Genomic DNA, 16,608 nt, shown 5'->3' on the forward strand with positions numbered 1-16,608 from the left:
TATATGATTTAAAATGTGATATGTTGTCCCCACATGTTACGTTGTTCAAGAAATATCCTTCTGGGTTCAGTTCCAAGTGGGGAAAAAGACACTGGAAACATGGAGGCTATTTGGAAAGATGGTTTAATGGTGGACCGCAGGACCACATGGCTTGAAGTTCCAAAGAAGGATGATCACATACTTCAAGGTGAGAAGGTCAAGAAGGGAAGACCAAGATGCTGAGAGACCCTTATATAACCTCTGTTGGGCTCCACCTGTGTTTCCTGTTCCTGTGTAAGAAATATATCCCACTGGCTGTCAAGACTCCCAGGGGTGGGGGTCTTAGCTAACTTTGTAGGCTTTGTCTGGATCACATGGCTTCACCTGAGTGTTGGCTGATACAATCTTCCCAGGCCAGGTGGTGAGATGGGTAGACCCTTTATTATGTAGAATACTCTTGGCCTAGGCCTTAATGGCCCATTAGCAAAGGTGTGTGGGGGGGTGAGTTTCTGCTTTTCTGAGTTTCTACTTTACTCTTTTTAGGGGAAATATTCTGCCTTTTTAATATTTCCCAGGATATTTCATTTTTCTAGGAGAGGGGTGGGTGCTAACTTCCTACAATGTATTGAGAAAAATTATCCAAAGCTAAAATAAATAAATAAAATGGCTTTGATTCATTTTTAAAATTGGGTTCTCAATATTTAGTTTTAGAACTTGTGTGGAGGGTTCACAAACCTTAAAACACCATTCTATATATATAAGGAGTAAATTTCGATGAGTTCTTAGGACTTACACCAATGCACACATGTATAGGACTGCAACTTTATAGCACAGCACAAAACTTGGGAGTTGTGCCAAAGAATAACATTAACAGTGCTTCTGAATATATCTAGTGTTGTGACTCCGGGACTGGAATCTGTTCCGTTGGCAGATGTGAGCTCAAGCGAAGAGAATCTGGCAGTGAAATTTGAGCCTGCATTGCTGAGTGATTCCAAGGGCAGCCAGGATGAGGAAGTGGACTTAGCTATGAGCGACGAACCTGATTTATTGGAGGTGATCCCCCCCAAATCTCCCTGATTATACAGCAGCCGGGAACAGATAATCTGGAAACATGCGAGAGGTTTCAAGTGCGAAAGAGGAGGGGTTTGAGGGATCCTGGCTTGTCGTGAGAAATAGACGGAGATTGAGACGTCAATCTCAATTGGGAAAGAAGCGTGAAGCCAATGATTAATGAGACTAACACGCCCCCTTTAGGGGATAAAAGGAAACGGATTGGCTTGAGAAATTTTCCAGAAGCAAAGTGTCTTGTTAGAGCGAAAGTCTTGTGAAGATTCTCTGAGGTATTGTGATTTATAGGCACTTCAGGTTTGCCAAACAGATAACGGAATTACTGCTGAGGACTGGAAAAACTTCAGCAGTTATCTTGGTTGGGGTTTGTTTCTGGTTGCTTATATTTTTGGAACTTCAGAATTGTAATTGCTCACCTGTGGTTACAGGTGAGGCATAACAATCTAGTATGCCAAAAAATAAATACAACCCACTGCATGTTTTATGTTAGGATAGAATTCCCAGAACCAAAACAACAGTAGGAGTGATTTGGGGGCCACACTAAAACCCTGATCTTATCTTCAAGGTTAGACGTAATGACTATATATTACATTTGCTATCAGAAGTAAGCTGCTGCTGCTAGATAACAATTGCTAGGAACACAAGGAAACACAAGTGTGGAACGGTGGTTGTATTCCTGTGCCACTTGTAGGCATCCTAAAGACATTTTGCTGGTTACCATGAAAAGAGATTATAGAACAGGGGTCTTCAAACTTGACAGTTTTAAGACTTGTGGCTTTCAACTCCCAGAATTCCTCCTCCAGTCATGTTAGCTCAGGAGTTCTGGGAGTTGAAGTCCACAAGTTTTAAACTTGCCAAGTTTGAAGACTCTTGTTGTAGAACGTGTCCAGTACGGGTGCTCTTATATTCCTATAAAATATTTTTATTTATTTTTAGAAACATATTGTAGCATTTTTTTTCAATGACAATTTATGAGTCTTTTTAAACAGGCAGTATAATTCATGTTTGTACCTGAAATCTGGCAATGGGTGTTCAAATCTCTTAGTAGCTATTCAGATATTTAATGGCCATTAACTAACTTGCCTGATGTTGTGAGGATAAAACGGGGGTGGGGGGGGGGGGATCTACATATGCCAATCTAGCGTTCCTTGAAAAAGAAATCATATTTATGACGTTAGAAGTTCAAAATTAAGTTTAATAAGTGTGTAGTCTAGTTTTAGGGTTGCATATCCTTCAAAAGCAGTTTGGAAGAAGTGCTTCAGAATGCAGAATATCACAGGAAGAATATTTGTTTAAAGTGGGAATGTGAAAAAAAATGGGTTTTTTAAAGACCTACTGAGCAAACACACTTCCAAATAATTTTCAAAAACATGCACAGCTCTATCCAGCATATTAATCTCAACAGAAATCTTGGCTATGTTCTCATATTGCCATATTACCATATTAATTCATGGTATTGTTTTTTTAAGTATTAGTTCAGTCTAATTTGTAACTGAGACTCTACTGCTTGTATGTGCTATTATGGAAAAAGCTGTTAAGAAAACTATCATGAGACAGATTGTTTTCTTTTTATAATAAAATACTTAATAAATAAATATGATTATGCTTTCATCTAGCTGCAGTGAAACTATCTTGATGTTAGATTATGAATTTTTGGTTTTGACATAATCCTACATCATGGCTATATAATAAGGGAGAATCTAGTCTGAAAATCCAAGCCAAGGTATTTTGCAAAAAAATATATAGTACCAGGTCGTCTGCAGAGAATGTTTTTGAACAATTTATTATTCAGGCTATGTTAGTGCTCATTTAATTATTCATTTTGTTTATTTATAGTGGAGCTATTACAGATAATATGGTGAAAATCCCCAGCAACCTCAAACACCAGATGTTAGTTTTCTATCTGAAGTCCCGTAAGGCAAATCTAAGCACCAGCAAGAGAACTTTAAAATAAGCCCAATTACTTTTATGCTAGCATGTTAATTTGCCTAAAAGAAAATAAAGCAAAGAAGCAACAAGCCTGTAATCAGTGCTCCTTCCTTCCTTCCTTCCTTCCTTCCTTCCTTCCTCCCTCCCTCCCTCCCTCCCTCCCTTCCCTTCCCTTCCCTTCCCTTCCCTTCCCTTCCCTTCCTTCCTTCGCACATAAAAACAGGAAAGGGTCTTATTCTAAGCAAAATGTTGGCTTCATAACCATGAACAGCAGAAAGTGTCAATTTGGTGCCCTCCATATATTTTGGAGTCTAACACTCATCGGCTTCTACCAGTATGGCCAATAGCAAAGGCAATTATCCAAAATATCTGGAGGATTCCAAGTGGCTTACTACTAATTTAGTAGTAGCTCACCAAATGACTGGCAAAAATCTTTCCCAGGGTTACCTGGGGAAAAAAAAGAAGTCATTCTTTTTTCTATACCTTGTTAAATCTTATGAGAGACATTGAACAGAAATCTTGAATGAACCTCTGAAATCCAGGTATGGATAGATTTATTGAACAGAAAAACAAGTCCCAATTCACTAATAGCAGTGGGATTCATATCACTTGAGTTTCAAGAAGGTTGAGATTTTCTCAGTGGGTTTAAGATATTTTTCCATTCCTTGGCTGAAAAGATTATTGCAAAGAATTGTCTTGTTTGGCTACATTCAAATCATAGTTTCAGGCTCTTGATAAGTAAAATGAAAGTTCTCAATAATCTATATTTAATATAGACATGTGACATGAATCCTGAAAAAATGCTGAAAGCTTTATAGATTGGCTAAATTTAGACAAGCATATTCTGAATATACTTTGATCAAGTGCTAATTACACGAGCATGCTAGCTCATTCAGATTAAACTGGCATTTTCCAAAAAATCTGTTTTGTTGTGATTGATGAATCTTCCTAATATGTGGTTTCATATTAGAATCAGTAACAGAGGTGGTATTATGCAGGTTCTGACCAGTTCTGAAGAACCAGTAGTTCGGAAAACCGGTAGTGGAAATTTTGAGTAATTTGCAATTTCACCTCTGACTGTCCCCGTCCCCATCTATTCTCTGCCTCCCGAGTCCCAGCTGATTGGCTGGGTGTTCTTTTGTTGCCCTGCACAGGAGAACGGAACTGGAAATCAGGTTAGTGGGGTGGGGAGGGAATGGAGATTTTACAGTATCCTTCCCCTGACATGCCCACCAAGCCACACCCATCAAGCCATGCCCATAGAACCAGTAGTAAACATTTTTGAATCCCACCACTGGTCAGTAACCAGCAACACATAGAATTTTTATATATTCCTACAGGGTAAGCTTATCATTCTTATCCATTTGGAAAATATTTTCATAGATATGGCATTAGGCATACTAAATAAATCATATTAAGCAATTCAGAATTAGACATATGACAGAAATAAATAAAGATCTTAAGAATTTTTTAATAAAACATTTACTGCATAACATTATTTACATAATAAAATAGAACTTCTAGGCACACATATCACAGTAGTAAAAAGATAAACATAAAAAGCTTTCAGAAGATTCTGAAGCAGCATGTGATTACTTTTTTTCTTTTGAGAAAATTGGTGGGTTTTTCTCATGAAAAAAGAAATCAGTATGACAACCAAATCTCTCCATATTGTCCCTTACGTTATTGTTACATTTTCATCCAATTGCAAGTAATGGGTAGCTTGAAAAAGCCTCTGATTATCTCTTCACAAGCAAAATATTATGAAGTTCAGCTTCTCCCATTTTAGTCACTGTTTTAAAATGGTATATTTTTCCTAAATTCCACAACAAGATTTCTGAAACTAAGATTTTGAGTTTTCTTCCTTCTTCCCAATAAAAAACCTAGCACCTAAAAAACTTTATAAATACTATGTGATTAGATATACTGATATTAAATAATACAATTACATCAATTTTGTACATATTTTAATTGTAAGCATCTATTATTTAAATTAATTGACAATTTGTACTGATATATAATTTTCACATGCTTAAAGTTAAATCAAGTGATTATATCTCATTGCCTCATTCTTTTTATACAACAAAAATAGACAATTTCACCAGTTTGTATTAAGTTCCAGTATAAATAACATTTCTTTGAACCTCTTTAGCCATTGCCTTATTGGTGGAATGTCTTATATTAGCAGTCTTGTAACCAACTGCTTATGCTAGCAACTTTTAACAAATTAATACCATTCCTTGAATACCTGGCTTTTTATGAAACCTAAGCCAACAATGAATAGATCACTTTAAAATATATCTCACTAATATTTTCTACCATTATTTCCTCATAGAGCCTTAAAAACAATTTTCACTCAAATGTTTATAATCTGTACATGGATTTATATATATTACCCACATTTTAAAATCCTTTTAGTCAAATAGATTGAATATTGATACTTTTTCATACTATTTCATACTATAGAACTACTTTTGAGGCAAAAATAAGTTGATAAAATGGTTCTTTAGATTTAAACATGTGAATTATAAGGGAGAATACATATACTACTGGAAAGCTGATTTGATATAGTGTTAAGGTACCAGGCTAGGAAATAGGAGACTATGCGTTCAAATCCCCACCTTAGATGTGAAACCAGTTAGGTGACTTTGGACCAGTTATTCTCTTTCAGCCCCAGGAAGAAGCCAATGGCAAACCATTCCAAAATTTTGTCAAGAAAATGTGACATTATGGGAGTTGAAGTTCACAGATTGTACAGGGGTCATAGTTCCCTGCTCCTGCACTAATCTATGGGGTCGCCAGGAATCCAGACAACAAAAAAATTCCTTTCTTCTAGTTACATTTTTAAGACTTCACTGAAATCAACATAAATGCATTTCCCATTTTTGTTGATATATTTATAGTGTTGGCTGTATTCTTTAAATAATGTGTAAACTTTATCTAATAAACCTTATTTAGGGGACACTAACTTTCAAATAATTTCCTAGAATTGTAGGTTAAAGTATTACTAATTAACAACTTGTCTGCTCTTATGAAATTAATAATTGAAATTTGCATCCATTTATTATTTCCTGTGCTCAGTGGAAAATAAAGTTTCCAAACTTTTATATTTGCAGTCTTACAACATAAGCATTTATGAAGATTCTAGATATCATTCCATACATCTAGAAGGATGCCCCAGACTGGGGAAAGGTGATCTAGCTTCTATCTCTGTTATAAAATATTACACACATTGACTTATTTGTTAAACAAATTTAAATGGCTGTCCAATACACACATGGCTACCTTAGATAACTTAACACGTTCAAGGTTCATGGTATAAACCACCACCACCCAAATTAATCCTGTGAACTAATTTCATTGCTGTTTAGGATAGTATTTATTTTCATGATTGCTCCTTGCCACATTGTTTCCTAACTCTCTTCCGATCTAATTCATTTTGGAGGAATTTTCCATAGTAAAGACCAGAGTGAAAAATGCAGGAATGGCAAAACATAGTTTTCAATCAAGTTTAAACTAAGGATAGAGTAATAGTTTCATGTTTTCTCTTTCTTCTATGAAATGTAAATAGCAATTCACTTAAATCCATATTTAGTAATAAGTATGACCACTATGCAACTAGTATCTGCTTGCAAGCACAGCAAAATCCATGCGCAGTTGTTAAATCAGTTGTCATCCAGCAAGCAACATGTGATCTAGAGGCATCAGACACAATCAGCGCTATCATGCAGATCATGGCTTTGGAGTCTCCTCATGGCGATATGGGCCGCAAACAAATTTAATAAATAAATAAATGAGTAGACAGATTTTGAAACTTCCTCCATGTTGTTTCCTTGATAATTATCTTCTGACACATCCCCTTCAGCAGACAAGTTGTGCAGGGAGAAGGTGTTAGGAAGTGAGAATTACAGGTCCTGGCATCACTGTTCTTCACATGTCCTCAGACATGTGAAGAGAGTGCACTAATCTCCCTATCACTAGCACTTCCCAAAATGCAGGACCCAGACAGTTAAACTGCTAATTCATGCTGAGCTGTTAGAGGCGATTACTGTAGTGCAGACGACATGAACACAGACAAGATCTGCAATGTTTAGGCCTGTTTCTCTGGACAAACAAATCTTAATCAGATGGCTTTATGGTCACACACAGTTTGCAAACATGGGAAAGTAGCCTGTCAGGTACAAATTGCTAGCACTGACTCATAGATTTCAACTGTTTGTGCAGGCAGCTCTTCATTTGGAAGGAAGTAAAACCAGGATCCTCTCCATTGGCACTAAGTTTGCCACTGACACTTTTACAGACAAGTGCTGAAAGATTGCTATCTCCACTGGAGTCCAAAGGAGAAGTATACATTAGACAGGCACCAGATCATCTACTACATGGACACCTGATTTTCTGAAGGCTATCCCCCTGGAATTCTGCCAAGCTGCTCAAGCAACTGGTTAATCATGACACAAGGCACGATTGTTCTCCCCTCAATCAGAAGATGAGACCTATTGCCGAGCCGGTTTCTTAGGCCATTTTTTGTGATAAATGTAACTCCAGGGAATCATGCTGAACTAGGTTCTGCTCTTGGTTATTTTTAAGAACACTTTGGAAATTAATTCCAGCAGAAAGTGAGCTCTAAGAATGGCAGAGGCTTGGCAGGCTGACTTCACACTGGACTCAAACAGTGGCTAAAATATCCCAAGAGTGCTTTTTCAAGAGGCAACTGGACTTTCTGGTTTTCTTTTGAAGATGTTTCGCTTCTCATCCAAGAAGTGAAACGTCTTCAAAGAAAAACCAGAAATTCCAAATGCCTTGTCAAAAAGCAACTTTGGGACAACCATGACCTGGATATCTGAGAATCTCCATAGACAGTGGCTAAAATACTTGAGTGCCATGCTAGTATGTAATAGAATTGGAAGGGATTGCAAGATTCATCTAGTTTAATCCTTTTCAGGAAAAAACAATTAAACAATTAACTATGATTTAAGCCTCACCTATTAAAAATCTCCCAAGACCGAGAAGCCACAACTTCTACAGGTTCTGCTATTATACAGGTTGTACCTTCACATATGGGCAATGATGATGTTGATAATGTCAAACTCTTGATAGTCCAGATCAGGATACTAAGAGGTTTCTTTAAACAGATTTATTCAAAATGGGAGGATTAGGTTGCAGAAATCCTGTCAATATTTTAACCGTTAGGATCCAATTTATCTCCAAATTTATTAGGGTGGTCTTTTTACAAGTTTCCTTGGTAACAATCCTTTGTACAAGTGATACAGCTATCCATTTTTTTAGATAAGAAAATAATATGGTCAAGAGACCATTGGGAGATGGGCACTACAGAAATATGAAAAATAAATAAATATATGTAGCTGTTCTGAACTTGTACTATTTCCAAATTACCTGTTTCCCAGACACCAACAAACCATAACAGTGAGACCGGGAGGTAAGGTCAAACAGGGTGTGCAGGCTCTGAGGTTACATGCACTCATATGACACATGGACATGCAGCATGAAGACATCTATCCAACAGCAGTCCGCATAGCCAGGAAGAGGAAAGCAGTTTTCCATTGCCCAGTTGCCTGTCTGCTTGAGAAATAAGCTACTGCTGGAGGGGTTTTGTGTGAATTCATGTGCACAAGCTGAATTTTGGTGGGAAGATTAATATGCTACCTTCAAAAGAAAAGCAGGTGCTGGATGCAAAATTAAAGATATTTCTGCTCATGCAACTCTACCGTGACTATATTCCCATACACGAAGGATGCGAATACAGAAAAGTTCTAGCAGTACGTTGTTTCAGGTTGTTCAGAGTGCACAATGCACTCAGTATGTGCGCATTATTCAAAGTGCATAATATTCGGTATCTATGCCCTTGGTTTCTAATGTTGAGATTTAAACACAGCAAGTGTCCCTAAACAGGAACAGCCAAGAGCATGCACAGAGTGGATGGGCACATGTACATTCAGCAAGCAGTCACCACTATCATATCCAAGGCATTTCCTGATGATGGCTGTTTTGCATTCATTGATTCTGGGAGGCATGGCTTTCAGGCTGTTGCTTATTCAACACAATTTGTGTGTTGCATTCTCTTGTTTCGGCTCTTTTGTCTGTGGAAAATTCAAAGCATGTTTAAAAATACAAATATTTGTATTAGGTGGCCTGCTAACTGCTAATTCATGGTCAGATCATTCTTTTCATACTGTTATGCAATGTTGATTCAGCCCACAGGGCTTACAGGCTTGAGCTAGGTTCTTTTTTTCACTTGCTGCAGTTCTCTTTTAGCAATTCAAGTGAAATATCCAGCCACAGAAAAGGTAATGATTGTATTTTGACTGAAAGAGTTGTCTTGTGGGCTATAAAAAAATCAACCAACCAACCAACCAACCCATCCATCCAGAGCCAAGCAGTTTCTCTTCACATTTCTTTCAATTAAAATAGCAATGGCCAGATCAAACAGTTGCTTCTAAGAGACAAAAGCTAAGATTACCAGATATGGACTACAAAATCTGGATGACCAGTAAATGGCAACAAGGAGCTAAGAGCTTTCTTATCTCTGCTATTATCCTACTGGTTGTCCAGATTTTGCAGGCTAGCAGTCCATTCTGCATCCCATTGTTTCCTCTTTACAGAACACCTAGAACCAATCCCACTTCCAGATTATTTAACTCAGAATAGAAAAACTGGATTTAGTTTGTCTAGACTGTGATCGGCCTTCATGGAAATGACAGAATTCTGGGAATGAAGTGTTCAAATAAATTGGCTTTTTCATTTAATTAAGCAGTCTTTCATTGTTTTTCCTTTTCCATGTTCATGCAGTTGTATCAATTAATTTTGCATAAATATTGAGGAAGAAGAACCAAAACTAAAGAAGTAATTAAACAAAGTCAATACATGTCATGGAAGTTTGAATGGATAGGGTTTCTCTGTTTCCTTGGATCCTGTGTAGATTTGTAATGCTGAAAAAAAAATGTTTTGCAGCTTTTGGAAACGGCAGTTCTTTTGCAAGTTTATAACAAATTGAACTTCAGGTAAGATGAGACAAATTTTCTTGTCCATACTTCATTGCTGATTCAAATTCATTGAAGCTAATACGGCCATCAGAATCCTGATCAACCTCCCTATAAAAGAAAAACATTTGGATACTTTATTAAAGAAATAGTTCTATATTTTATATCATGAAAGTATGTTGATTCTGTAAGGCAAAGACTAATATCTAATTGACAAATATCTAAGGCCAGCACTTCAAATGCACAAAAGGACTTTTTACAATAAAACATCCTCTTTCCTTTCATCTACAATATATCTTTGAATCTATTCCAGAATGCTGTTTGGAAACAACTGAATTTCCAGTTCAAGGTAGGTGGATATTTTCCGATAAAACTATTAATCCTTAATCCTACAGAGTTAAGAATATAGGGTGCTATGTACATTGTCAAATGCTCAGGTAATGAATATATTATCTAAACTCAGAACAGTGTGTATACAACATTTGCAACTTTTAAATATAGCTAGTTAATTATAGGGAAATGTCTAAAAACTGGGTATCTGAGAGCAAAGGCTGTTCATGCAGCCTTTGGAAGCTCCTTTAGGGTTTTTTAAAGATTTTTTTTTAACCCTGACTTTAATATTTTTTATAAATAAGTCAAGGTGGCAAATATATTTCATACTTATGAATGAAGACAAATATATGTGTCCCAGGATATTATTGCAAGATCCATTCCAGTTCCGATCACTGGAACCAAAGGTTTATTCCTCCAAGCTTTCGGGCTCATGCTGGAGCCTAAAAGAGAACAACTCTCTTTCCAGAATGTATGCACTGGGCTGAACCATTGCTGAAAATAAAGCCCTTGGTGCTCTCTGATAACAACTCTCTGGTTGTTTTCTTGCAGATGTTTCATTACCCTAACTAAAAAACATCATCAGTGCTGGTAGAGAGTAGGGTTTGGTCTCAATCTATATTCTTGTGTACTGATGGCTAACTTCTTCCATGTTGCGTGCCACAAGTGCTCCCATGATGCAGTGTGCGTGTGACTCTTCCCACCCCCTGCGCATGCACGCAGGACCCCCCTGCACCACACACCTCCGCACATGCGTACGCAACCCCCCCATGCCACATGCCTCTGCGCATGCGCTCGTCTCTTCTACACGTGTCTCCCCCTGTGCATGCGTGGCAGATACCTGATAACCATCTGGCTGGTGAGGGCACACACGCATACACAGTGGGGCTCTTCCAGGTGACCTCTTGCGTGCCAGCAGAAGTGGCTCTGCATGCCACTTCCGGCACACGTGCCATAGGTTCGCCATCATGGTCCTAGTGGCTTGCCCTGTCAGTGTTGGTGGGAGTGGTTTTGGGAGGTTCTTTGGTTGAGCTGTTTACTATTAGCTTGTTTGGGAGATCCTTGATTGGGGTATTGTTTACTTCTTGATTGCTGGTTTGATGTTAATCTTGGTGTTCTGGTCATCTGGGTGTTGATTACTGATGGAGAGATGTTTTAGTCTTTTTGTTCCTTTTTCAGCTTGTTGATTATCTCCCTTGAATGTAGATGCTATTTATGTCTATGTGCCAGTTATAACTGATATGTCAGAGTGCCAGACTTCCAGGAATTCTCTATTGTTTTTTGACTTGGTTTGGTCTAGGATGGTCAGAGTTTGCCAGTTTTTCAATACTATTTATTTGACTATTTTCTAATACAATTTTTAATTGCTATATTGATGGTGGCCAATAAAAGTCAAAATGGATTTTTGCACTGATCTAGCACAGGTCACACAATACTGTTAAATAAAAATAATGCATCATTAGAATGTGTCCAAGAATGAACACTTACAACTGTTCATCTTGTAAGTTGCTCTACTTTGCTCATTGTTGACAGTTTGTGAAACCAATTATTTTGTTGTTGCTGTGTATCTTTATTTTTCATTGTGAATTATTATGCTGATGTTAGTAACTGTATTCATCACCCAGAGTATGTGCTTCAAACAAACAGCTAGATAAATTGAATAAAATATAAATAAATAAATATTCTGAATGTGTGAGTTTTCAAGTATTATCTAGTTCAAATGAATAACTATGATGAAAATGACATGTTTCATTTAAATGTATCTTTGAAGTAGGAGAAATATTTATCTCTTTGATTCAGTAAATATAAATCAATAGTCCAGAATAACTGCTGTTTATTATTCATCAAATTTTTCTAGTAATTTTAAAAACTATTTATTTTGTGCCACTCAGCACCTAAGGCTAATCTTTTACTAGAATGATAGATGTAATTAGTGCACAACTTAACTCAATGCAGAATATAAATTACACTCTTATTATATTAGGTAATTAAAGCATCCTGAATCACTTCCTACCCTGCCTGGCTGCATAAAGCCACCTCTCCAACTGGAATTTTAAAATCTCAGTGTATTGTCTAAACAGCATAAATAATTACTTTTAGTATGCTCTCTCCAGTTTCTTGATTAATTAAAATGCATATATTATAAATGTTGCAATTGTTCCCCCTCCAATTAATAACCCAATTTCTAATGCAACACATTCTCTCACTCAGTTTTCAGTGCTCTCTTTCCAGATAACATTTTGGATATTTGAGACATTTCTTTAGCTGCTGATCTACCGGATAATTCACTGATACCTGGAAATCCGAGTCAGGTGACAGGAATTGGCAGAAACAGAACAAGAGTGTTTTATGCATACAGAATGAACCAAAGAATTTGCCTACCACCAAGTCAGATAATTGGTTGCCAGTATTGTCAGATGAAAGCAATTTTAAGCATGCATCTTCCCCAGCCCTATTTGAAGAACCTGGAGAATTCAAACTATAATTTCCTCTTTGCATAGTTGCAGCTGATCTGTTTACTAGGAAACATATTCAGCTTGCAACCATCATTTTGGTTGTTTTCATTCACTGAACAGAACAAACACTGTTGCATCTAAGGGTTGCTATGTTTTACACCAGGGCTGTCAAATTCGCAGCCCATGGGCGGATGCGTCATGAGCTGGCCATGCCTACCAGTTTAGCAAAGGGGGGGGTCCCTATACATCACGTTGACACTGCTGTGATGAAGAGAGTTTGACACCCCTGTTTTAGAGTGAAATTAACACTACTGGCAGTAGGATGCATTTTGTATCTTTCCTCTATATTGTAATATAATGATCACAAAACTTGTATTTGTATTTCCTGCTAATTGGATAAAACACGGTGAACACATCACAGTTTGACCTTATTTCCATATAAAAAAATCTTGGTTAGTTGAAAACAAAAAAAAAATTACTTTCATCCCTCCTCTCAGTCATGCCATGATTGCAAATTCATCCATGGAGCAGCGACTACATATTCAAGCAGAATAAAATATTGCAAGAATGATCAGTGCAAGGATGGCCTATGGATACCCGCTGACTATGACCAACTTCTGAACTGAGACCGCTTCTTGACATGATACAGACAAATGACTGATGTCATCTTATGTTGTACAGCATGTTGATTTCCCTGAGATTTCTAACTAGCAATATAAGTATATGGATAAACATTAAAATATTTCCTTTGTTCCTGAAGGAGATTTCCAGAATCTTAAACAATAGGTAGCAGTATTGTAAAATTACAATTGTGCCATTTGGCATTATAATACAACTATTTCCTGGTATGTTATGGAAGAAGAGAATTTTAAAAGGTCATCTAATCTATTTTCATTGTTCTTTCCAACCAGATAAATGTACAATTCTTTTTCTACTTGATAATGGTGCATTTTGCCGGCTATTATTATTATATCATCAGCAAATATTGATTATCCTTTTGAACTACCAGCAAATAATGAAAACAAATAATGCCATAAAGAGAGAGGGAATATGGGTGCAGAAAGCCAAGATTTTCCATTAAATTTCACCATTTGTGAAACTGAACTTCACCATTAATGAAATTCAACCATTAGATATAATTGAACTTCCCTATTCAAAGAAGGATCACAATCTGGGATCCCTCTTGGATTCACAGCTTCTGCTAGAAAGGCAATTCAAGACTATGGCTAGGAGAGCCTTTGTAGTTTTGTAGATATCTATTGTTGCCATTTCTAATCCAGGAGGCTCTTTTGACAATCACTCATGCCTTTGTCACTTTATGCTAAATATACCACAACTCATTCTATAGAAGGCTGCCTTTAAATTCTTTTAGAAGATATAGCTGGTCCGCAATGCAGTTTAATGAATACTAATAGAAATATAACCCATATTACCCATCTAACACTACTACTTTGGAAGTTTTACTGGTTTCCCAGTACAATTCAAGGTGCTGGTTGTCACATTTAAATGTCAGGACCTAGGTATCTTTGAGAGCACTTTCTCTGAGTGGAACCTGCCTGTCTAGTAAGATCTATCATGTAAGGCACTGAAGGCTCCCCAGTCTGCAGGAACGTTCTCCATAAAAAGGGGATGACTCCCTTCTCCAAGAGCAGCATTCTACTGGAGATAATAGGGAAGCAATAACATATCATTGCTCTGTTGGAGAAGGATATCAAGACTTGGCCTTCTGAAGAGCCTTTTGGAATTAAGTGAGCAACTGAATTGCTTCTGAAGTAGTATTGCCATGTGATTGTTGAGTATTTTAAGTAATATCTCTGTGTGGTAGATTCTGATTTTTTTTTTGTTATGTCACTAGTGGTTTTTTATTTAACTATATTTTAATCCTCCTAATGTAATGAGGAATATACAGCCACCAAGATTCACTTTTAATTTATAAGATATAATAATTATAAGATATAATAAATAATTAAAAATATAAAAGACTTATGAACTCTGTTTCTATTGGCTCTGATAAGGTTCTAAACTACTTATCAACCACTTTTTAAGAACTATTTTAACACAATTCTTACAGCACAGCAATTCTTGGAAGGCACTCTACCTGTATGACTGAGAATCTTCACACACACACACACACACACACACACAGAGGGGGGAAGGCGGAGATGGAGATTGTTTGGGCTGAAATCTTGATTAAAGAAAAATATATTTTCTCTCTGCAATTTAAAAGGCAAATAGCTTACTTTGTTTAAATACTGAAGGAAAAAAGGGAAGAACTCACAACAGAATGCAGTGCAAATAATTAAGAAACCATTCTTGCTTACTTTAATATTCTTAATAAAAGTACTGTATAAACAAAAACTGAACTGGTAATGAGTTTATAACAAATCATAGGAACCCACAGGGCTCTTCAGTCATGTTTTGTTTTCTGCACACTTATTCCCACACCCTCATACCTCTTTTACTGACAATACGCCCTATAGCTATGTATTATTTATTATTTATTTAGAAAGCCCTGTACCACTCATCCAGGTACATTGAAAAACTGGTCCCAAATGGGAACAATTAAAAGCAGTTTATGATAAACTTAAAAAACCATAAATTGAATTACATAAATAATCCAATAAAAGCTTCTAAAAATAAAATGCTTAAAAGCATAAATGGCTTAAAAGCTGTTGAAACGGGGAAGCGGGGGGAATGCCAGATCTGTAGGCGCACCACTTTAATGAGTGCCTAAAAGACAGGATAAATCTTAAATCACTGCCTGAAGGTTCAATGTCAACAACATCAGAATTCAGATGGCATGCCACAATATTGGGATGGCATGCCAAAGTAACTATTATATAATTTAAGTAGTAATATTTCTTCTTGGAGAATGTATGTTTTCAGATGTCACTCAATGACCACCCTCGTTTTATCCTTTGTTGAAGCCTTTTAAGCATGCCAGGAAGAGAATGAAAGCCAGGCAAACGAAGAATGCCACAGAAGGTAATTTTAATACCGGGATTATGGGAGTTGTTAGTATAACAACATTTAATACTAAATAGAAGTTGGGGAAAATATCAGCTTGTAATTTTATAATAATATTTATGACAGACATATAGCAATACCACTTAGACCAGGGGTGTCAAACTCGTGTTGTTACGGCGGCATCACATAATGTATCAGGACTTTCCCCCTCTTAGCTAAATCAGGCAGGGGCAGGACCAGCATGTGACACATCTGGCCTGCAGGCCATGAGTGTGACACCCTTGACTTAGACTAATATATCACTCCATAATGCCGGGTCCTTATTTTACTGACCTTAGAAGGAGGGAAGGCTGAGTCAATCTTGTGCCCTGTCAGGATCTAACTCCTGGATGTGAATAGAGATAGTGTGCAATACTGCATCATTCTAACTATATGCCAGGAGGGCCACTGTGATTGGTGTATGTGTGTTTGTGTGTGTGTATGGAGGGAGGGAGGGAGGGAGAGAGAGAGATTATAAAATGCATATTTTTATAAGTTTAAATTGGAAGCTATTATTGCAGGAATACTGAATTGTCAACCTGACTGAACACTTCATACAAAGAGTGTTGTTTGGGGAATGAAATGACCAACCAATATTTCAAGGATGGCAGTTTTTTCAGTAATCTGTCTATTTGTCTAATAAATCAGTCACTGCTATTTATTTCTAATACTGGTCTCTTTGTTGATGAGCTTCCTTCAGTGCTCTGCAATTTACTCAGATACATGAGTATTAATTTCATTTTTAAAAATACATATAAAGAAAACCAAATAAATACTTAACAAATGTGGAACAGCTACAAAAAAGATCGTTATGGTTTTTAGAATAATGTAGCATAGACCTA

At 36.8% G+C, this 16,608-nt stretch overlaps 1 protein-coding gene across 2 annotated transcripts in view; it reads right to left on the reverse strand.

The window, feature by feature from the left end:
- Positions 1–16,608, reverse strand: part of EFCAB11 (EF-hand calcium binding domain 11) — a 64,529-nt gene that overhangs the window by 16,882 nt on the left and 31,039 nt on the right. Inside the window, exon 6 of one of the 2 annotated variants that reach the window (XM_026712923.2) lies at positions 8,096–10,085. The exons of the other annotated variant lie outside the window; for it this stretch is intronic. Coding sequence (XP_026568708.1) covers positions 9,992–10,085 — 94 coding nt within the window. The 3' untranslated portion in view covers positions 8,096–9,991. Of the gene's footprint in view, positions 1–8,095; positions 10,086–16,608 lie in introns of those variants that run through there. 2 annotated transcript variants of the gene reach the window in all.

The sequence above is a fragment of the Pseudonaja textilis genome, chromosome 1 (assembly GCF_049901715.1).
Source record: "Pseudonaja textilis isolate UNSWEBS1 chromosome 1, rPseTex1.2, whole genome shotgun sequence".
Classification (NCBI taxonomy): Eukaryota; Metazoa; Chordata; class Lepidosauria; order Squamata; family Elapidae; genus Pseudonaja; species Pseudonaja textilis.